Source organism: Botryllus schlosseri, chromosome 6, assembly GCF_051294905.1.
Source record: "Botryllus schlosseri isolate E-star chromosome 6, Bs_hap1, whole genome shotgun sequence".
Lineage (NCBI taxonomy): Eukaryota > Metazoa > Chordata > Ascidiacea > Stolidobranchia > Styelidae > Botryllus > Botryllus schlosseri.
Genome location: NC_137241.1, coordinates 27,647,705 through 27,670,857, shown reverse-complemented (window position 1 = coordinate 27,670,857; position 23,153 = coordinate 27,647,705). Strand labels below are relative to the sequence as shown.

General features: G+C 42.1%; 1 protein-coding gene and 9 non-coding genes across 10 annotated transcripts; 8 read left to right on the top strand and 2 right to left on the bottom strand.

The window, feature by feature from the left end:
* Positions 1-1,541: 1,541 nt before the first annotated feature.
* Positions 1,542-9,699, bottom strand: LOC145441932 (soluble calcium-activated nucleotidase 1-like). Its single transcript, XM_080319885.1, has 7 exons — positions 4,860-9,699; positions 4,599-4,740; positions 4,273-4,421; positions 3,952-4,082; positions 3,811-3,883; positions 3,240-3,410; positions 1,542-1,918 (listed from the first exon to the last, which is right to left on the bottom strand). The coding sequence occupies exons 1-7, from the start codon at positions 4,957-4,959 to the stop codon at positions 1,719-1,721; spliced, it is 966 nt and encodes a 321-aa protein (XP_080176011.1). The 5' UTR covers positions 4,960-9,699; the 3' UTR covers positions 1,542-1,718.
* Positions 5,620-5,692, top strand: Trnaa-agc (transfer RNA alanine (anticodon AGC)). The gene has a single exon. It is a non-coding gene; the product is annotated as a tRNA-Ala (tRNA).
* Trnaa-ugc (transfer RNA alanine (anticodon UGC)) lies at positions 7,956-8,027 on the top strand. Its single transcript has one exon. It is a non-coding gene; the product is annotated as a tRNA-Ala (tRNA).
* Positions 9,256-9,328, top strand: Trnaa-agc (transfer RNA alanine (anticodon AGC)). The gene has a single exon. It is a non-coding gene; the product is annotated as a tRNA-Ala (tRNA).
* A 29-nt stretch (positions 9,700-9,728) lies between the features above and the next one.
* Positions 9,729-9,800, top strand: Trnaa-ugc (transfer RNA alanine (anticodon UGC)). The gene has a single exon. It is a non-coding gene; the product is annotated as a tRNA-Ala (tRNA).
* A 548-nt stretch (positions 9,801-10,348) lies between these two features.
* On the top strand, positions 10,349-10,420 carry Trnaa-ugc (transfer RNA alanine (anticodon UGC)). Its single transcript has one exon. It is a non-coding gene; the product is annotated as a tRNA-Ala (tRNA).
* Positions 10,421-14,018: 3,598 nt separating this feature from the next.
* Positions 14,019-14,090, top strand: Trnaa-ugc (transfer RNA alanine (anticodon UGC)). Its single transcript has one exon. It is a non-coding gene; the product is annotated as a tRNA-Ala (tRNA).
* Positions 14,091-15,257: 1,167 nt separating this feature from the next.
* On the bottom strand, positions 15,258-15,329 carry Trnaa-ugc (transfer RNA alanine (anticodon UGC)). The gene has a single exon. It is a non-coding gene; the product is annotated as a tRNA-Ala (tRNA).
* A 2,876-nt stretch (positions 15,330-18,205) lies between these two features.
* On the top strand, positions 18,206-18,277 carry Trnaa-ugc (transfer RNA alanine (anticodon UGC)). Its single transcript has one exon. It is a non-coding gene; the product is annotated as a tRNA-Ala (tRNA).
* A 4,611-nt stretch (positions 18,278-22,888) lies between these two features.
* Trnaa-ugc (transfer RNA alanine (anticodon UGC)) lies at positions 22,889-22,960 on the top strand. Its single transcript has one exon. It is a non-coding gene; the product is annotated as a tRNA-Ala (tRNA).
* The last annotated feature ends 193 nt before the right edge of the window (positions 22,961-23,153 follow it).

Here is a 23,153-nt window from a genome sequence, read left to right as displayed (position 1 = left end):
CACAAAATGATGGTTCCTTGCGACGGCTACAGCTAAACCATAGTTGCCGGAGCCAGAGCAGTTGTATCAATGAACTCCGGAGCTTGGAGCCGGAGCTAATTCATCATAGAAGAGAGTTCCGGAGCCGGAGCTGGAGCAGTTTAAAATTTACGACTGCTCCAAAGCCCTGCAAGAGACCACTAAACAAGGAAGCATGGAAATATGCCAACTTATATCATCGTTAGAACTACTGTTTTATCAGTTTATAACTGTATTCAGTCGCCCAATCATCGAATTATTGGCAATTTCACTGTTTGCGAATAAAGGTACAGCTGAAATAGAACCCATATGATCCGTAGGATAATATACTATTCCTATTGTGTATATAGGCTGGTTAATGAAGCATTCAAAGGAAAAACAAAAGCATAGATTTTGAGATATTTTGGGATTGTGGAATTTTGGTGCGGCCCGCGATCGATGTGAAGTGTTGAGCGACGTCAGTTGAGTTTGACATCCATGCATTAGGCATAAAAAATAGGGGATTATACTTTTTTGCTTAATGGCAATTAACGGACGTCCAGTAAAATCCAGTGGAATAATGACTGCTAAATGCAGCGGAAACCAATTATAGTAAAGTGCATTGCTAAATAAATACTTTTGTTGAATAGACTTCCAGTTCGTTTATGAAACCACTATCGCAGGTATACTTCAAAAACGCTATGCCCAGAGTAGAGGGAGATAGCGTAGTGGTAACGGTAAGCGCCCACCAATCTGGCGGACGAGGTTTGATTCCCGTCGGAGGTTTATCTGGGCTCCTCTTCCCCCGCCGTTGTCGTTCTTACGGCGACAAAAAAGCCCTGAAAAAGAACCTACGAAAGAAAGCACTCACCACAAGTAATGGAAGGGCCGCGGCTTTAACAAGATCAACATCGAAAAGAACCGCGATATCGGGCACTACAGGCCGAGGGGGGTGTTACATTAAAAGGATCGCAACTGCATGCGTGTCGTTCGACATCATCCTATTTTTTCATTACATCGCATTGTATCTTATCGCATTGTACATTTTGTGTGACTTGTTCAGATGAAAAATATAACCCAACGATTATTATTATTATAATTCCTCCTTACCCTTATTCCGATATTTTAGTACACAATAGTCGTGTTATTTGTCACAAGAACCATATGCCACCTGATTAATTGATCTCTTCATCCGAAAAATGAATGCAACCTGTAAATTGTGTTACTGTTATCTTATGCATTCGGATATCAAAGCTCTCACGTTCCTGTTTTCGAGAAATACATATTCAATGCCAGCTGCCAGGCAAGTTGCGATTACGAAATAATAAAATATTTATTGATTGCCTTTAGCAGTTAGTGCTGTGGTAGTCCTCCAAGTCTTGCGGTAACAACTGACATGTATCGTAGTGCTAGTGAATTCAGTGGTCCCACTGATTCTACCTCATTTCCGCCAGTCTAATTTACTGACGTATTTGCTAAATAATCCTAGTTTTGGGCAGAAATATGTCATTAAGTAGCTTCGTGTAATTAACTAAGACCACGGACACTTTGCGTTAAATTGTAATTCCACCCTAAACGTCGGCACATGAAACACCATAAATCAATAATAAAATCCTCCTTTCAGGCTTATTCCGTCTAAATGCCAAGGCACCTATACGAATATCACATTTAGCAATCCTTATTTATCTCACAGATACACATGACTTCGTGTTGGAAATTGCTTATATGAACTCGAGTCCTTCGTATTTAACGTCTGCAACATAAATGTCGTGAACCATGACTCTTCCTTCTATGGTGAAGACGGTGATAAACGTTTTTTGTATACTGCCGACTTCTTCGGATTTGATGGCGATGATAACATGGTCGTTTGTTCCCGGAACGAATTTGAATGACGAATACCCGCGACTTGGCATCACAGCTCCTGAAGCGGGAAAGATCCGAATAAGTTTTACGAAAATAATATCGATTGAAAAAACTCAGACTCAATCACAATACTTCGAGCAGACTTGAACATGGCTAGATATTTCCAATTGCTCAATGAGAGAATTTAGAGCGAAATGCCGTAATCTAATTCTAATCTAATTTGTGAATTGTTTCTTTCTCCAAATTCTAATATATAATTTGTGAAATGTTTTTAGGCTCCAATTTTAATTCTGATAAAATTTCTTGTTTTCTTGAAAATGCGATAGGAGAACCGTATGGTCTGTAACGGGCCAAGCTTGCTCTGCTGACATTTGATATTACTATACTTATAAGAATGAACTCTGGTTCGATATGAACTCATCTTCATTCAATGCCCAAGTTTTCGGGAATTCAGTAATTCTAATTCTGATCTAATTTGAGGAAACCTGTGTAGCTATAAATCAAATTCTAATCTAATTTGGAGAGTAAATGAAGAACAAAATAAAAAAGTAAAAATCAGTGAATGTAGCCGATGTATCAGTGGGCTAATCAATATACAGCCGTCGCGACACTAAAATCGAAGCTAGTTTGAACCTCGGGTCTGACAACTCACTAATTAATCAACTCACTAAATATAGCATCAATTAATCGACGGTGGGCCGAGTAAAGCAGTCGCAATCGGAAAACAAAACACAATAATTGTTTGTCGTGCAAATATACTAATTAAATAGTATATTCATATTGAAATGAACCCGAATATTTTCGGCTGACACTCGTCAGGGGTAATCGTCAGCAACTAGTAGAGAATTGGAAAGTACATTGTATATCAACAATCGTATCGCAAAATATGACGTCATCAGCATGAAATTTCGAATGAGAGAGCGTTCAATGTACTATTTTTAGGTGGTACACGAACTCCTTTTGTTGACAGAGTTTTGGTTGGTGTATTTTGATAAAAGTTGATTCCAAGGCACACAAATGGAATTGTGAACGGCCTCGCCCTACGATTCGAAATCGGTCGTCTCGATAATTATTCGCACAAATCGGATTATCCAACAGATGTTTGCCGATGGCAGAATTAATGGCCTTTGATCGATCAGCATCAATCTTAAGTGGATGAGTTAAGGGTGAGCTTTTCACATCGCGTGACGCACGTGTTCTGATAAATCTGGGGACATGTTGGTTTATGCGGTCCTGCAGACGTCTTGACGTTCTTCCCACGTAGCCACAACACAGTGGCACCTATATTCGTACACTACATTACTTTGTTGAAGTGCAAGAAGCACGTCTTTGCGTGTTGAAGGGAGCAGTTGTCTGTAATATATAAAAGTATAACGTACCGACGGTCACGAAGCTGATTGCGGTAAAATCTTCGTTGCATTTTATGAGCACGTTACCGCATCTGGTCTCGTCCTTCTTAGCGTCATACGCTGCGCGACTGACCTTTCGCGGGAGGAAGAACCATTGGTGATGAAAATCGCTCCATGCGGAGGCTTCGTGAGTCAAGTACCCTGGCAAACATTGGCATGAAACTTGCACAGAAAGTGTGCTACCACAATTTCGCAGATTTGGTATCAGAATCAATCAACGGTTTACCTGAATTGCCCGCCACTAGAAAAAGTATTGGGCGAATAAAGCCTGCTTGAAATTTGACTTAGCTTGTGTGTCAGACGGTAAATATCCGGTGTCAACCATATGTATATCGTCTGAGATGTTTTATGTAGCCTACAAACATAGACGGCGGTCTACTTTTTGCGGTATATCAGTTAAAAGTGACTTTATTTAATATATGCGAGCATGACGTGCTGTCGTGGCTGTTCACTTATTCGAAAAATCCAGCTATATATCGTATGTAACAACTTACTTCTCCTTATATGATTTGCACATCGAAATAACGAAATAAAGATTCACCTGGAAAGCTGCATCCCAAAGCGTTTCGCATTGCGTCATACTTGGCATTCCAGTCAATATGCTTGACACGTCCCTATTGGATTGACAATGGAAAAATGGGTGTAGAATCTTGCGATGCAAATAAACTGAATCAGAATTCACATTCGGGTCAATTTCTTTGATCCATTTCTTATTGCGATTCACAATTATTGTGCCGTTCTCCACATACTCTCGCCCGTGACTTCCGACTATCAGATTGCCATTTTTGAGTGTCATCCATTCACCTTTGAAACCTAGAAAACACTGCTTGCAATAACATTATTTCCGGCAGACACTATGACAGCTACTATATGAGCCAAGGAAACAAATTACACATCTTCAGTAATTCCTTTAACACATCTCTACTTCGCGAGAAAACTATATGTTTCTCATCGAAAAATCAGTACACACACTCGCAAATTAGAAGCTGACTTAAAAACCAACCTGTATCTTCGTTCCCATCACCGTTCGCTAGTATAATCCGGGGAATCGCCTTTCCTCTACACATTTGAAATACTATGCCAGTTTTATCACAAACGGCATAAAACTTCTCTTCATAAGCAATAAGTTCCGATAACTCCATCCCTCTCATTCTGAAATACAGTAGCATAAAACAATAGCATAAGTGATTGATCGAACTATACATCTTTCTCCCAATGCGACCATAGATTCGTATTGAATTCTGTATAATCACCACATAAATCGGCACCTTTTTACAGGTTCATTTCTCAAAGTATACGCTAACTATTTAGACTTCCCTGTTTACCTACCCTCTGGAGAAAGTAGATTCTATAGCAACGGCTTCATTTTGTGGATGCATCTCGATTTCAGCCTTTTGGTTTGTGTAGTCGTATGTAAGACTGCCCGTCAAAATATAACTCTTCCAAATCGTATTGCCTTTGTCATCGGTAGCTAGATATCAAAACACCAAAGTTTGCAAGAATGTGAAACGCTTTGTTTATATCCCATTAAATTACGACTCCAAGCATGCTGTGACATTCAAAGCTAAAAGAGGGTGAATTGTTACATACCCTTTGATCTACGGTCCATATCCGCCACTAGACCAATTTTGAATATTTTCACGCACGCACCAATTTTCACTGACTTTGCTGATTGAAAATCGTAAGGCATGGCTTCGGTTTACATACAATCTTGCCTTCTTGTGATAGCAGTTATACAAAGACACTCTTTAAATGAGGAGCCCCTGCCATAGGTACGTTAGATGTGCTATGATATCATGGCACCGACTAAATACGACAATCGCCGGTTCTGTTTCCGCTTCGTTCCTACACGTCAGAGGCCGGATATAACTGCGCTCAGGAAAGGGATGTAGCAGTCGTGGTATTTCCTATGAACAATATTCACTGTTTCGAAAGTTTTCACAGAAACTTCGAATTAAATGGTGGATAAGGGCAATATCACCAGCATCAGATACGCAGGGGCAGTTATTATTAATAATTATTATATCATATGCTTAAATTTGTTGTGCTGGTCGCAATACGATTACTAAAATGTACTTAGCATTTGCTGATTTCAATAGAATCTCTAATCAAGATATGGTTTTTAAAATCTCGTCAATAAATGAACTGAAAAATACAACTTTCGTGCAGTAGAAATATCTCAAGAAAATTTAACGACATTCCCGCCAACAATTCAATAGTGATCCATCGATTTCCCGTTACCAAACAATATCCATACCTGCACCCTCACTCAACTCTAATTAAACACAGTTTATTCACATGGAAAGTGAATTGTTGGGTATTGATACGCGATGAATCTTCATTGAACAGCGGGGATGTAGCTCAGATGGTAGAGCGCGCGCTTAGCATGTGCGAGGTACCGGGATCGATGCCCGGCATCTCCATTTTTCCGAAAATCCTTAATTATACCACGAAATTTATATTAGCACTTCGACCATTCGCATTCAGCGCTACGCAATTTCTGAACATAACAGCTACCAGAGTTCTCGTCGCATTTTTTCATTCATGGCTTATTTTGTCACAACATTGACACACTTGAAGGTAGCGTCCTTATTTTATCCGCAACTCTCGAGTGCAATCTAATCGACATGTTCGAATACTAATGCGATCTCAGATTAAACCAGACAATGAACTATTGGACTGCCAATCCATATCGCACTGAATTTGTGGGAGAGAGAGAGAGAGGGAATATTTATTGATTCGTCCAACCGTGAAGAAAATAACATTGACGCATGAAATAATAACAAGAAACTTAACGGTGTGGGACGGGGTGTAATCGATATGACTCTGGGTAGAGTCAACTGGTCTGATCACACCATGCATTCAACAATTACAGATATTCTTTACATATTTGGTTGCAGTTGGTTGGGATGATTAAATTCAGTATAGCATAAAATAAATAATTATAACATGAAAAATTGTAGTGTGACAGGGAAGTCAGTAATAGGAGAGGAGGTTTGTAAATAGCTCGAATCGCTACATCGTTCGGGTGGTGACGTAGCTTTTATTTTATTTTGTCCTTGATGTTTTTGCGGCATATACAACGACTCATGATATACATACACACGATCTGTGCGTGTGCATATGCATACCATGCTGAGTGCATGATGTGCATATGCCGCCGGACAAGGAAGGTGCAGATATAGCCACCTTGTACGGGTTTCTAAGTCTCGCACCACCCGTCCGTTCCATCCCAGTAATGCATGGGCGCCTAGCATGGAAGTCATGGATACCAATGTTACTAATCAGGTCTTTGGTCTGACCAGACCGGGGATCGAACCCACGACCTACCGATCAAGAAGCCGGACGCGGACGCTTCACCATTACGCTATCCTGTCACTCAAGCGCACGCTTTGCATGTGTGAGGGCCCGGGTTCAATCCTCGGCGTCTCCATCTTCACTATTGTCGCATCCCGGCGTCTCCATCATTTCATTATTGTTGCACAGAGGTGGCAGTTAAACCTTCTCTCCAACTTTGACAAATACAGCCTTAATTTCGATGGAATTCAGAAGCGGCTGCATCATTTCTCAATCGAAATTTATTCCCTCTCACGCTTTACCCAGATTAGACGCCTATACCTGGCTCGACCGGCCGCTTCCTGCGTGCGACAGGGTTGACAACGCGAATGAGGCGAAAAAAAGTAAAATACTATACTCATCCCAACGTCGGTCGGCCGTTGCTGTTGTTGTTCTTGGTATTCTTGGTGTTTGTCGACTAGGTCATTTTCATCAGGCCGATTCCTTCGTTTTCATTCTGTAGCTGCCAACTTGTAACAAGGCCCACTTCTAGCCTTTTATAAGACACCGCTTACACGGATGAGATGGCGCCTAGATAAACCTCCAACACTTAGGGGGGAATTCTAGAGTCGATCTCGGCCCGAACCCGGAACACATTGGTGTTAGAGCTGTGGCTTATACCTCTACGCTACGCCACGGTACGCCGTCTTTCAATCAAGTGCGCAATGTCGATCATTTCGCAATAAAAATGTCCTCTTTTAGGGTGTTGAAAATCTGGTAAGCCTATAAAACGACCAATATCCATACAGTTATCTGTGTATTGGATCAACTCTGATTCAACATAGATTAATTACATGGAAGGTTAATTGTTGGGTATTGAAACGCCATCAATCCTGTCAAAATCGTCTGGGATGTAGCTCAGATGGCAGTACGCACGCTTAGCATGTGCGAGGTACCGGAATCGATGCCCGGCATCTCCATTTTGCCAAAAATTCTCAATTGTATCACTCAATTTCTATTCGCACTTGGACTATTCGCATTCAGCGCTTCGCAATTTCTGAACATAATAGCAGACATAGTTCTCATTGCATGCTTTCATTCATGGCGAGTGGCGACGAACGGACCGGAGACCAACCATAGCCATTTCTAGAGCGCATTCATCATACGCCACTGTGAAGTGTCGATAAAAATCGAGCAGTATATGGCAGTTAAAATTTCATTATCGGCTTATTTTGCCACAACATTAACACACCGTAAGAATCGCATCATCATTTGATATACAGACGTCGAGTGCAATCTAATCGACAGGTTCGATAACTATTGAGATCACAGATTATACCAGAAAAGGTGCTATTGAACTGCCTATCCATCTCTCTGAATAGATCGGCTGGCATCGCCTTGCTTTCGGGTGGGGACGTAGCTCAGTGGTAGAGCGCACGCTTTGCATGTGTGAGGCCCCGGGTTCAATCCCCGGCGTCTCCATCTTTTCGTTATTGTCGCACATGAATTTGCACACAGGTGGTCAAAGTTGTTGAGGTTGCTGCTCAAGAAGAGGTAGAAGTAACGCCCACGCTGTAAACTCGATTCGAGGAGCCTTGTTTTGATGTGAAGAACTTCAATATACGACAGTCTCAGGCCGACCGATTCAAGATTTTTAGATAACTTGACTTGACTCGAGTGACTTGGCGTTTCAAAAATGTGCATTGACTCGTAGCTCGAAGTAAAGTTTTCGAGTAAGCTTCAAGTCATCAGGTAATCGGTTTAGACCAGAGGTTTACAACCTTTCTTTGGCCATAGACTATTTTATGGGTTGAGAATGTTCTGTGACCCACTTCTTATCCTAGAATTATAGTCCTGTTCAATGCGTGGTAGCCTAATCGCCGGCGCCGATCGGCCTGTTTCTCTAAAACAGGGGCGGGCAACTTCTCCGGTCAGCAGGCCGGATATGGGTAAATGAAGTACTTAGCGGGCCGGATTGCGGAATATATACATCAATCGTGTATTTATCCACCAAACAAGTAAAACTCGTACTTCATGTAAACTTTCAGTTTAAAGCATAGATCAAAACAGTATTTAATGAATATATTAACAGTAGCAGTAGAAGTTAATCAGACATCTGTGGTCGGTCAAAGTTGTCAGCAAGTTCTTTGCATGGCGTATGTATAGCAACCCTTGGTAGAGACTGGACGTTCCTTAACATCAGTTGTATTGGAACGCAGCCTTGTCTCGTCAATGTTCATGGTCGAAAGTGTATGTAGACCCGAACAGTGCAAGTGTAGTTTCATGCCTATCTTTCTCAGGTTGGCAAACTTGGATTCATTCTGTGACTCATAAAATTTGTCAATATTTTCAGAATAGAATTTCACTTTCAGCGCAGAAACTATCTGCGGCCGATCAAAATCCCTTCGCGGGCCGTATGTTACCCGTCGCTGCTCTAAAACATGCGCACTTTTCTTTTATTAAATCATATCTAAATCCAGCCCGGTAGAGATATGAAATCGTGAATAATGCCTCGTAATTCGAAAATTCGACTTGATTTGACTCGTGTCACCACCAAAAATCTAGGGACTTGACATGACTCGATTCAGCATGAGCAATGGCACGAGAGGACTTGTGACTCGAAGGTATAGTGACTTGATGCCGACACTGCGCTCAACTACGATTGAACTTAGTGATGGCAATCAATGCCATGAATCTCCAGATGTTCGTCGGGGATGTAGCTCAGATGGTAGAGCGCGCGCTTAGCATGTGCGAGGTACCGGGATCGATGCCCGGCATCTCCAGTTTTCCTTAAATCTTTAATTATGTCACTAAATTTATATCCGCGTTTGGACTATTTGCATTCAATGCTTCGTAGTTTCTGAACATAAAAGATGACATAGTTCTCAACAGATTTTTCATTCGTGGAAACTTCCTGACCGGAGGTCAACCGCAAACATTTTGAGAGCACATTTAAATTCGTCACACGCTACTGTGAATATTCGAATTGAAATTCGGAGTTGAAATTTCATTTTCGGCTTACTTCGCCACTACCTTAATACGCCCAAAGGTACCACAACCCTCGAGTGCATTCTAATCGATATCTTTCTATTCATCTATTTTATCTAACCAGACAAGGAGCTATTGGACTGCCAATCTACATCGCTCTGAGTTAGTGGGCTCGATAAGCATTGGCGTGTGAGTGGGGACGTAGCTCAGTGGTAGAGCGCACGCTTTGCATGTGTGAGGCCCCGGGTTCAATCCCCGGCGTCTCCATCATTCTTTCGTTATAGTCGCAAAAAATTTGCACAAAGGTTATCGAAGATGACTTAACTTGACTTGCGTCACTTTCTAGAAACGACTCGAATTGACCTTTCAAAAATGGTGCCAAATGACTTCGTAGTCGGTGCACACATTTCCCCTTATTCAACCAACCAACTTGAACTATTCGCACTCAGCTCTTCGCAATTTCTGAACACAACGGCTGTCATAGTTCTCGTAGTATTTTTTTCATCCATAGTGACGAACGGATCGGAGACCAACCATAGCCCTTTCAAGAACTCATTCACCACACTCTACTGTATAGCAGTGTTTATAATCGAGTATTATGGCGATTCAAATTTAAATTCGGTTCATTTTTTCAAAACATTAACACACTTCACGGTCGCGTCATTATTTTATAGACAACCCTCGAGTGACATTTAATCGATATGTTCGATTAATTATTAGATCACAGAATAAACCAGACAAGGAGCTATTGGACTGCCAAGTGTCAACGTATATCGCTCTGAATTGGTCGGCTCGACAAGCGGATGTGACGGAGTGGGGACGTAGCTCAGTGGTAGAGCGCACGCTTTGCATGTGTGAGGCCCCGGGTTCAATCCCCGGCGTCTCCATCTTTTCGTAATTGTCGCACATAAATCTGCACACCGGTGGTCAAAGGTTTGCTGCTCAAGTAGACGTAGAAGTATACCGCCTTCGCTTTCTACTCAATTATATAGGCTATAGTAATCTATCTATAGCAGGGTATATCTAGGCGGTTGTATCTATATAATTCCAACGTAAACAATTTCATAATCATCATTTCGCACTGGTAAAAGTTAAGGGTACCGCAAAGTATTCATGGGCTTAATTTCTGAAGGATAAATTTGATTTGTTTCTGTCTGTTTTTGCAACACTTTTGCCGGTAACTACCAACGACTTGTGAGACATCATTACAAAAAGCGATTCTACTTTAATTTCACTTGGCGACAGTAAAAATGTCCTCTATTTGGGTGCTGAAAATATGGTAAGCCTAAAAACGAGCAATATCCACATTTATCTGTATATGCTACTCGATCAAATATGCCTATAGTTTAATTACATGGAAGATGAATTGTTGGGTCTTCACACGCCATCAATCTTGGAGAAATCATCGGGGATGTAGCTCAGATGGTAGAGCGCGCGCTTAGCATGAGCGAGCTATACCGGGATCGATGCCCGGCATCTCCATTTTTCCGAAAATCCTTTATTAAATCATTAATTCATATTTGCACTTGTACCAGTCGCATTCAGCGCTTCGCCATATCTGAACAGAACAGCTGACATAGTTCTCAGAGCATTTCCTTTCATTCATGATGACGAACGGACCGGAGACCAACCATAGCCATTTCTATAGCTCATTCATCATACGCCGCTGTGAAGTGTTGATAAGAATCGAGCAGTATGGCAGTTGAAATTTCCTCCTGGGCTTATTTTGCCACTACATTAACTCACTTTAAGGGGTCGCGTCATTGTTTTATCCGCAACCCTCGAGCGCAATCTAATCGATATGTTCAGTCACTAATCACATATGAAACCAGACAAAAGGTATTGTACTTCCAGTCCATATCTCTCTGACTTGGTGGGCTCGAAAAGCGTAGGAGCTTGAGGGGGGACGTAGATAAGTGGCAGAGCGCACGCTTTTCATGTGTGAGGCCCGGGTTCAATCCCCGGCGTCTCCATCTTTTCGTTATCGTCTTATGGCAAAACCTGTTTGCCAACATACAGCATTCGTTTCGATGAAATTTAGAAGATGCAGCCTAATTTCACAATCGGAATTCATTCGCTCTCAAGCTTTGCCCCAAGCAGATGCCTCTAGCTGTCTCGGCCGGACGCTCCGTACGTGCTGATGCGACAGGGTTGATATCGCGACGAGTGAGGCGGACGAAAGCTAAAGAAAAACCATCCTAGCATCGGTTCGCAGTCTCCGTCTTCAATCGAGTGCGGGATCTCGATCATTTCTGCTTGTCGCAATACGATTCCGAACAGCGCCCAAATACACTTACAGTTGAGTTATCATTTGCTGATTTCAATCGAACCTTAAATCAAAACGGGGCTAAAAATCTCATCAATACGTGAACTGATTTAATCACAGTCAAAATGCAGTTTTCGTGCATTAGAACTACCGTAATAAAATTTAGCGTGCTCTGCAAAATTTTCCCGCCAACAGTTTGATGGTGATCCATCAATTTATAGGCTACCACATGTCCTATTTCAGGAGGATTTGCCCTCTTTTCTCAAGAAAACTGAATGGTCTTCCAATGTCGCCCAAATGTCCTCTGTCGCGCATTTCAGTAGTTCCCAATACTTTCAACAATACGAGATGTTGGAATTATTTATGCCAGGGGTGGCCAGCCAGCAGTGACCTGCGGGCCAAACGTGACCCGCGAGAACGTTTTGAGTGGCCCGCGGGGCAATTCTTGAAATTAATAATCCAGGTAATTTATTGTGAATTTGCAAGGCCAACCGAAGTTTGATTTACCTGACCGCAAAATTTGGAACTTCCGTCGCATTTGCGGAGGCAGGGACCAGCCACGTGTTTGTAGATCTTTATGACCGCATAGACTAGAATATTTCGTGAAAGAATTTTTGATTTGATATTTTTATTAGCACATCGCACGATTTATTGTCACTCGAATTCTGGCATTTAGTATTGGTGAAGAGTCAAACTATATTCACAATTATGAAAGAACGTTTCGTCCAACAAGCGACTTCGTTTCTGCAGTCACAGAAAGATCGTCCGCGATGACACCTTTGCACAAAATGATAGGCGCATGTTCGCGGAAACGCTCGATATTTATATGTCAAACCACGGAATAATCCTGTCCTTGCCGAATGAGCACAAAAGTATACGGAGAAGACCCGTAATATAGGCAAGTACTATTATTTTTGATCAAATTTATTTATTAACTATGAAAAAATTTCCCGCTTCGCTCGGATAGGACATCATTACGCACTGAATTTTCATGACGTAATTGTTATTGATTTTGATGCCCATAGTATTATAAAAAGTCTTGTTTTCACCGTTACCTAATCCGGTTCGCTCCTAGCGGACGACTAAAAAAAGTCATCAACATTCAGGTGGAGCGCGCAATGGTTCGTAAATCTCATGATGGCCCGTGTGCCAAAAAGGTTGGCCACCCCTGAGTTACAAAAACAGCATGCTGTAGGCCTACCCATGAAATAGCCCTGTTGTTGTTCGCCGTTCTCTGAAACATCTGGGATTTTTTTTATATGCGAGGATATGCCGTAATGTTTCTTTGATGCAGTCACATTGGCGTGAAGAAGGAGACAGGGTATTAGTTACATCAGTTTCGAGCATCTGGGCGGTTGTATATGATGATATTTCGAGTAAGCAATTTCAAACCTCGTTAAAAACGATCATTTCTCTCCGGCAAAGGTTAAGGGTACCGCATGGATGGGCTTAATCACTGAAGAATAAATTTGATCTTTATTCTGTTTTTGTAACTTTTGCCTATAACTACCAAAGAAATGTAAAACATCATCGCACTCATACTCATATATCGATTCTACTATCGTTTCATTTAGCGGCAATAAAAATGTCCTCTTTTCGGGTGTTGAAAATATGATAAGCCTATTAAACGACCAATATCCATATTTATCTGTATATTCGCTAAAATCTAATTGGGTATAGATTAATAACATGGAAGGTGGATTGTTGGGTATTCTCACACTATCAAGTCGTAATAAATGGTCGGGGATGTAGCTCAGGTGGTAGAGCGCGCGCTTAGCATGTGCGAGGTACCGGGATCGATGCGTCGCATCTCCAATTTTCCGAGAAACTGTAGTTATTGTATCACTAATTGATATCCCGCATCCAGCGCTTCGCAATTTCCGACCATAACAGTCGACACAATTCTCAACGCAGTTCTTCAGTCATGGGAATTGGGAACTAAAGGACTGGAGCCCAACCATCGACACTTAGAGAGCGCATTCATCATACACTACTGGGCAGTTGCAATTTCTTTCTCGGCTTATTTTGCCACAACATTAACATACCGTATAGGTCGCATCATTATTTGATATACAAACGTCGAGTGCAATCTAACCGATATGTTCTATTACGCCTACTAATGGATATCATAGATTATACCCGAAAAGGAGTTATTAAACTGTATATGTGTATCCACATCGCTCTGAATGCGTGAACTCGCGTCGCATCCACTTTCGGGTGGGGACGTAGCTCAGTGGTAGAGCGCACGCTTTGCATGTGTGAGGTCCCGGGTTCAATCCCCGGCGTCTCCATCTTTTCGTAATTGTCGCACATAAATCTGCACACCGGTGGTCAAAGGTTTGCTGCTCAAGTAGACGTAGAAGTATACCGCCTTCGCTTTCTACTCAATTATATAGGCTATAGTAATCTATCTATAGCAGGGTATATTTCTGATATAGAGTGCTCAGTGCTAACATTATCGAACCTTTTGTGTGATTTGTATCGGACTAATATAGTTCATACATTATCATAACTTGGCAACAATTGGTGAAGGCTTGAATTGTTTCGTATGGAGGTGTTGGTGAATTGTGTATTGCATCATATCAATATTTTTCAACTTTTTGAATCATATTCGATATTCCATATTCAATCGCATCCATTTGATTGATAGCCATCGACGTAGTGTGGCAGTTTTACGCATATGTGAGCCTTACAACGGCGTGTTAAAAATATAATTTTCTCGATATTTGTTACTCGATTCAGAATAGCGACTCAATCTATATGCTTCAATCATCTTGCAAAATGTAATGACGAGTCGCACTCAAAAATCGAGTGACTTGACGTGACTCGAATCAGCATGTGCAATGACTCGAGAGGACTTGTGACTCGGACGTATAGTGACTTGATCCCAACACTGTGCTCAGTTACGATTGAACTTAGTGAAGATTGGGTACATGATGGGTGGGTTGGGTATTGCATGCCATGAATCTCAAGATATTCATCGGGGATGTAGCTCAGATGGTAGAGCGCGCGCTTAGCATGTGCGAGGTATCGGGATCGATGCCCGGCATCTCCATTTTTCTGAAAGCGTGTAATTATATAACGCACTTGGGACTATTTGCATTTGGCGCTTCGTAATTTCTATTATATTGAATGAATAGATCATTCTACTCAACTCAAAATAGCGATCAGTGACTTATCCGTCGCTGATTTATCGAAACATTCGACAATACAGCCGAATCCGCTTAGTTCGGAAACCGGATAACCCGGACAGCCGTAATGCTTGGGAACGGAACAGAAGTAAAAATTGCAGTTAAAAACTCCCGTTAATTTGGACGAATCTTCGCTCAATCCAGACAAAGGCTCGTCATTCCTATCGTTATGAGACTGTATATAGGAAATAAGCAGCACTTGTTGGATTTGACACAAGATGAGTGATTATGGCTACTTCGACCACCTCTGCAAACTAAACTAAATATTGGAGACGCCGGGGATTGAACCCGGGGCCTCACACATGCAAAGCGTGCGCTCTACCACTGAGCTACGTCCCCACTCGAAACCAGCTAAGTTTCGAGTCGAATAATTCAGAGCGATTCAACATCTCCCTATTGACAGCCTGATCGTTCCAGATACTTGAGCCCGATGATTTGTAATCCTATGAGATACCGATTAGATGACACTCGCGGGTCGCTTGCCGATTCATGACGCGACCTATAGTTGTGCGGGGCTCATACAGTCGAAGCATAGTGTCCTATATGCAGGGTTGTAATGACTCGAGTCAGGATTTTCTGATGACTCGACTCGAGTCATTGCGCATGACTCGAACCAAGTCATTGCGCATGACTCGAACCAAGTCATATGACTCGAGACTCAGACGGCCAAGACCGACATTTCATTGCAATTTAGAAGAATAGAAAAGTAACCAAACTATGGAGATTTCGGCTATTAATACTGGTACCTGAAAATACGACCTAAAACTGCTGAAAGGGAGGTAAATGAGTATATTATCAGAGGTGGTCAGTAACGAAGTACTTCTACTTTTTCGAAGTACTCAAGTAGTTTTCCTCTACTTCTGGTACTTACTCAAGTAGATCTGATTTTCGTTACTTCTACTTCTACTTCGTAATATTTTATGATCTACTTACTTACTTTTCGCTATTTTCAGTTTGTCAAGTAAAAGTAGTTCAATCTTCTAATCAGGAAGATAGCCTGAGGAATTTCGGGGCTGTTTTCACGGAGTATCAACATTTAATTTTCATAAAAGTTGGGTAAAGCTCATAATTTTCGTCGCGCTTCGAGCGCAGTGAATACGGCGTGATCAATGTGATTTCACGAAAGTATCGATGGATATAATTTGGGTAGCGGGTTGGCGCGGCTCCGTTCACACCACATTGTCGCCCTTCTCCCATATGAAATATTTCATCACAGTATATATGGCTCATCATAACGTTTTAATCTGATGTTTCGCAATCTAGCATTTACTTTTCATACCGTAATCTAGCATGTCCAATTGTCAATGGCACGTCCTAACCTGGAAAAGTGGACTCTGACTTTTTTTGTTAGTTTTAGGGCTGTTTTAGCATACCACCTTTGAAACTTTCTGGACTAAAGGCATGAAATACATGTTCCGCTTTTAGAAGTAGTATTTATGTTTCACTTTCAAGTCCCAGTATCATATACTTTGAGTTATAATTAATATCACTTCTTTTGTGTGGATAACATACATGTTGAAGTATAAAAGCAAGTGTAGTAATGCCTTTAATTTCTGGAAATAAAGCTACACAATATGGCACATTTACGGTCCACCATATTTTTTTTTTAAGTTTACTAATTGCGCAAAGTGTTTACACCGTATGCTTATACAACTTCTCCGTATTGCTCTTCGACTAAACTACGGGCCTTATAATATAGGGAATGGCGCCATACCATGTTATTTTCTAAAACGTGCTGTTCGAGTAAACAGAGTATTAGTATCGTATTTCCATATTAATACTATCATTTTCACCCCATGATCAATGTTCCCTCTAAGCTGCGCACGTGCGCAAATGCGCATTGCTGACAGGGTCTCAGCGCACAGAAAATCGAAGCTGCGCAGAAAAAATCCGAATTGATGACCTTTTGTTATAGTCGTTACGCACTGTTTTCCAAGGGTCTTCGCAGTGAGTTCGTGAGTGTGCGCAGTCTCGTCAAAATTAAGAGGGAACATTGCCCATGATGTGGACGAATGCTTATGCTATCGAAAATTGGATAACTGCTGGTATGCATCAATATGAATCAAGCTCGTCACCTTTCGCCTAGCTCAATTTGCACCTTTTTACAATCCATGTGAACGAATTAGGATCGTTTTCACAACTACTTACTCATTTGAGTACTTTTAAAGTCAGCCAATTCTACTTATATTTCAAGTAGTTTTAGGTTGCTTATTGAGGAAGTACTTCTACTCGTACTTGAGTAGATTTCTTCGTCGCTACTTCTAATTCTACTTGAGTAGCTTTCTTGACTACTTTGACCACCTCTGTATATTATATATGCGAACCATTCGACATCACTGAACAGAGTTAGAAAAAGTGGTTTAACAAGACTTTAACTGGAAACTGAGCAGTCAACACAATGACTTGGACTCGGACTCGAGTCATATTACTATGACTCGGACTCGACCCTCTGCTCGCTGACTTGGACTCGTGCTTGACTCGGGAGTGAATTGAAAATGACTCGACTTGACTCGAGTCAAAACTATAAAAGGGAGATTGACTTGTGACTCGAAGCCTTGTAACTTGGTTACAACCCTCCTGCCTATATATGGTGTGGACTCAGCGAGAGTGAATGGCTCACTGCATTTGGGTTACGTCATACTTTCCATTTGACCAAAGGCAACTTAACGGCCATTTTTTACCGGCTTGCCGAGCGCAAAATTCGATGAAACGGATATCAATGGAAAGTCGCTGCTGTACTGATTACGAAAATATAAATATATTCTGTTCATGGCCCTGGAACCCCTTAATAAATCAGCCTTGAAATTTGCATTGTGATCGAGTTTTGGCATTGTACCGTACAATTCTGTCTGGCAAAACGAGAGTGAAGCTGAGAAGAAAGAGCCAGACAGTCCTGTTGCGTCAAAATGACAAAACTCAATACCAGTGAAAATTTCTAGGCTGATTTAAGGGGTCCCAGTATGACGTAACCCAAATGCAGTGAGCCGTTCACTCTCGCTGTGTCCACACCATATAGGACACTATGCTTCCACTGTATGAGCCCCGCACAACTATAGGTTCGTCATGAATTGGCAAGCGACCCTAGAGTGTAATCTAATCGATATCTCATAGGAGTACAAATCATCGGGCTCAAGTATCCGGAACGACCAGGGTGTCCACAAAAAGCTGTTGGATCGCTCTGAATTGTTCGACTCGAAACTTTGCCCCTTTCGATTGGGGACGTAGCTCAGTGGTAGAGCGCACGCTTTGCATGTGTGAGGCCCCGGGTTCAATCCCCGGCGTCTCCAATATTTAGTTTCGTTTGCATAGGTGGTCGAAGTATAGTCAGGGTTCCTACTCAATTAGAAGTAGAAGTAATGCCGTAAAAGTAAGCAGTTTTGCCTAAAATAGTATAAAAACGTGTTTTAAAATACCGCTTGCTTTGCATTATTGTTATTTTTATTATTATAGATAAAAACAGCGAAGAAGTGGCGCTTGTCACAAGTAAAGGCTTTTTGCGTCACGGACATAGACAAGTTAGCGCAGGGCCGGCAAACCCGTGGCACGCGGACCAGGTGTGGCCCGCGAGAAGGTTTTGAGTGGCCCGCGAGGTAAATTTAGAAATTAGTCATATTACCAAAAATGGATTGCCCGGATTGTGAACTTGAATGGCCAACCAAACTTTGATTAGTCTGGCCGCAACACTGGGGATGTGACGACTGAGATGTCAGTTTCGCCGCATTGGCAGATCCGTGGGCCAGTCAAATTTTGGTAGATCTTCGTACATTACAATAAAGCAACATATTCTGCGGTAGATTTATCTAAAGTAGGGTTGCCATACGTCCGGAATTTCCCGGACATGTCCGGAATTTCACTGTTTTTACTGCGTCCGGGAGGAATTTCTAAAATATGCCTAAATGTCCGGAATTTTGAAGGCTTGAAGTAAGCTCATAATTTTTTCGTAGATCAACATAAACAAGATTGTTTTTGGGCAGATTTAGTAAATTTTTATTCGCTCTGCGCGCGATTTAGTATCACATATATTCGTTTTAATATGGGGACCACCACCCTCGCAAAAACTGCAATAAAAAATAGCATTTATTTACAGAAATAGGTAATCGCAATTACAAGGTAACGGTATATTCATAGAGTCGGTTGAGGCTGTTTGGTTGCTTTATTCAAAGATAGTTTGCCTCTATTCTGGGGTTTTCGAAGACGTTGAACGTAATCAGCTTCCAAAATAGGCTGTGAGTAAGTCTGGCAAATTTTGCCAACCTTTAATTAGTAATCAGCAGGGCCACGGCAAGTTGGAAATGAAGTCGCGAGTCTCATGAAAGGTTGGAAACCACAGGATGTGCGGTGTTTATGTAGCTCAGTGGTGCAGTGTGCACCGGCATTAGGCTGATAAATAATCTTATCGGTGTGACATGTTGCATTTTCGAAGTCATCATCCTCCACCAGCTCTACCGCTAACTCTGATCATGTGGGCGGGGAGAGGATCAAAATTATATAGTAATAGATAGAAGAACCAATATTATTGACATAATTCCACAATAAGCGGGGAGATAGCGTAGTGGTGACGATAAAGGCCCAATAATCGGGCGGCCCCGATACGATTCCCGCCGGAGGCTTATCTGGTCTCCTCTTTCGCCGCCGTGAAAAGTCCAGAAAAAGATCCGACGAAAGAAAGCACACACAAGGAATAAAAAGAACTAGATGGGCCGCGGCTTCAAAACATATCAACAGCGAAAAGAACTGTGACGTCGGGGGCCTATCTGTTCATTACAACGCATTGTGTCTTATCGCACTGTACATTGTGTGTCTTGTTCAGATATAAATATAACTTAACGATTATTAAGTATTATCATTATCGGTATCGATTATCGAGGAGGATTAGTTCTCCGCACTCTTCTGTAATTCATTCAAATCATTTACGACCAGATGCATATAGTAAGCCCCCAGAAGTTGCATCAATTACCGCACGGTGGGCCGATCAGTGTTTATCTGTGCGGGAGGGACTGAAAAAATGCGGCTTCGGCCGTGGTTACAACTTACAACACACGACCACATACTCCTGAACCGGATGGTGACCAGTGACCACCTCTAGTCGATAGACAAAGCTTTGCGGGTCTGACGTCATATTGGTCGACAAAGTGCTCATACCTCATTTAAAATCCACTAGTGGGCGCTAGAGAGCGTCCGGAATTTATGTCACAAATATATGGTAACCCTACTAAAGTAAAAATTTTCTTCACGCTTCACGCAATATGTTGTCACTCGATTTCTTGCTTTTAATATTGTTACCCCCTCCTGAAAATGAAAGAACACCCAATGTACCAGGTCAAGTCTAATTATGATCGCAATTACGAGAGAAAGTGTCGTCCAACATGCGACCTTGCGTTTGCGCTCGCAGAAAGACCGTCGACGATGAAACATAGGCATAAAATTATTGACGCATGCTGGCCGAAGCTTTCGATATCGATATGTCCAGGCGGCCGAATAGTCCAGTTCTTGCCAACTGAGCCCAGCAATATACAGCAGACCCGCAATATACTCAAGTAACAATAATATTGACCTATAAACTTTGAAACATTTTCTCGCTTCGCGCGGTTAGTGGCCCGTGCGATATTTCGTCAATGAAATGTGGCCCTTCGGCCGAAAAGGTTGGCCACGCCTGAGTTTTTGAGTTTTTCATCAATAATTAGCAGGGATTGCCCCCTGCCAATGCTATTTTTACATATCCACAAGTTTCAAATGCAATAACATCGTTTATATTGGTTGAAAGTGAACAGAAATTGTTATGCATCGTTGTTTTAGGCAACTTAACAATCTCATGGGGTTGACAGCAGAATTTGAATAATATAAGTTAATAATGTGGCGACCCCGTTACGGCGTATACCAGTAGCATTAACGGGAACGCGGGTGTGTTACTGGGCTCGGGACCTGGTCGCTTTGCAACTGCTGCCTGCTCAACGACACACACAATATACGGCCTGAGACTGGCACCATTACACCACATGTCTATGCGGTTATTGTATTATTAATACGACACAAGAAACTCATAACAGCGATGCTCACAAACACATATAACGGAACCCAGGCGATCTACAAAACCTATATACGACGCATACACTGCACAGCAAACAGTAGCACAACACCACGCTGACCCCACGCAGCACGCACACATATAGGCTACCTATGAGCCTAAATCTAGCCCAGCAGCAGCCTTGATATCTACAAGCGAGTAGGACCTGCCAACGGGGCAACATCACTCCCCAGGTGCTCGCGCATCACCGTCAGTGACTAGGCCGTGCCCCAGCCAACTATCCGCGCAGAGACTCCGACCGGTACATCCAACTCAAGCCTGCAAATACAAGACCAACTACCTACTACTTCACGCCCTAGCTGCCTTATACCACCACTACTTCACGCCACTGCTCCCGACTACTAATACTTCACGCTACCAAACAGATACATACTCACTCGCATCCATCTTCAATTCTTCAGCTACGTTCTCAGCCCACTCCCTTCTCAACCGACTCAACACGCGGTCTCCAGCCATACCACGCGCAACAATATTCTAAACGGCAAATACAGAACATTCTGGAAACCTCGGGTTTCCACAATAATTTAATAAATTCAAAAATTTCATTTGGATGGGCGGCTGCTTCTACTGGTTGGAATTGAGTCAAATTTGTTGTGATATCGCCATCAATAAAAATGTTCATTTACCGTCTGTCACCATCTTTGGAAATACAACGTGCAATATACTGTATATTGGAATCGAGATTGAGTTCCAAATTAGATGGCTGCTTTAGAGTTTGAAATCGTCTGAATTTGACAATTATTACGTACCATCCTGAGCATATGTAAATGGGTGAAAAAACAGATATTGGTATGTGTCCAGATCCTATATCAAACGGCTTTCGCGCAGTAGAAATACCACAAGATAGGGTAACGCGAACCACAAAATTTTCTCGCCAACATTTTTCTAGTGATCAATCGACTTTTCCATGAACGACGTATATCCGTATTTTATATTTATTGGTTTTGTGACTCACCTCTGATGGGACATAGTTCAATTTCATGGAAGGCGACTTGTTAGGTATTGGCACAGTGTATATGACCAGCCAATACCCGACGATGTAGCTCAGATGGTAGAGCACGCACTTAGCATGTGCGAGGTACCGGGATCGATGCCCGACATCTACTTCAGTGCTGATTTAATGTATATCAGTCGAATTTCGCCTGATATAACCAAAATTCTCAAAAGAGAGGACAAAATCTAAAAAAAGAAGACATTTAGGCGTCTTCCGAGGGCAATTTCAAAAAAGTAAAAAAAAAAGAGGACTAATCTTCTAATAAGAGGACCTATACGGTAACCCTATCATACGCTACTGTGAAGTGTTGTTCGTTATCAGTAGCATGGATATTGACATATATTTCTCGGTTCATTTTAACGCAGCATCGACTCACCCCAAGGTCGCTTCAATATTTGATCTGCAACGCTTGCGTGTAATATAAATCTTAATCAACGATTGGCCATAATCCATGCAACTTGAGTACTCCGAGGATCCGAATTCAGGATCAATTTAGATGATTCGAGCCGAACGTGTGAATCGATGCTTCTGAGCGTCGGAATTATACGACTCTTGCTATTAAGAGACATTTTATTAGCGAGAATAATCGTGGACGCGGCGCAGTTGATCACAAGCTGTGGAACATCATGAAGTTACAGCGACGGCTACAACCGCTCGGTTTTCTATCTACGCCACATAGAAGGGCAGGTTCGAGCTGATGGCAGCGGCATATTTCATGTCACGTGTGTCCGTATGGACCGTCAGGGATGTGACTCGTGTATTGTATTCGTCCATCTTATCTAATGATTGGTCAGATGTGGACATCACTAGATCGCAATTGAGGACGTAGATCAGTGGGAGAGCGCACGCTTTGCATGTGTGAGGTCCCGGGTTCAATCCCCGGCGTCTCCATATTTTGGATTTTGTCGCACATAAATCACTTGCGCAGTTGCGGTCAAAGTAGTCAGGGCGGTTACTCACGTAGAAGTAGAAGTACCGTCGAAAGATTTATGCTCAATGACAAGCAGTGGTAATTATTTCAAAGACGTGTCAAGAATATTTCAGTAGAAATAGAAAATGAAGGGCCTGAATAGTAAGTAGCATA

What these genes read in the sequence shown, in the direction of transcription:
- LOC145441932 (XM_080319885.1), bottom strand. Translation starts at nt 4,959, where the DNA reads ATGCCTTACGATTTTCAATCAGCAAAGTCAGTGAAAATTGGTGCGTGC. An exon ending in GAATCTACTTTCTCCAGAGG is followed by an intron (nt 4,422 to 4,598) that starts GTAGGTAAACAG and finishes ACTGTATTTCAG; the next exon opens with AATGAGAGGGATGGAGTTAT. An exon ending in TGATGGGAACGAAGATACAG is followed by an intron (nt 4,083 to 4,272) that starts GTTGGTTTTTAA and finishes AGTGTTTTCTAG; the next exon opens with GTTTCAAAGGTGAATGGATG.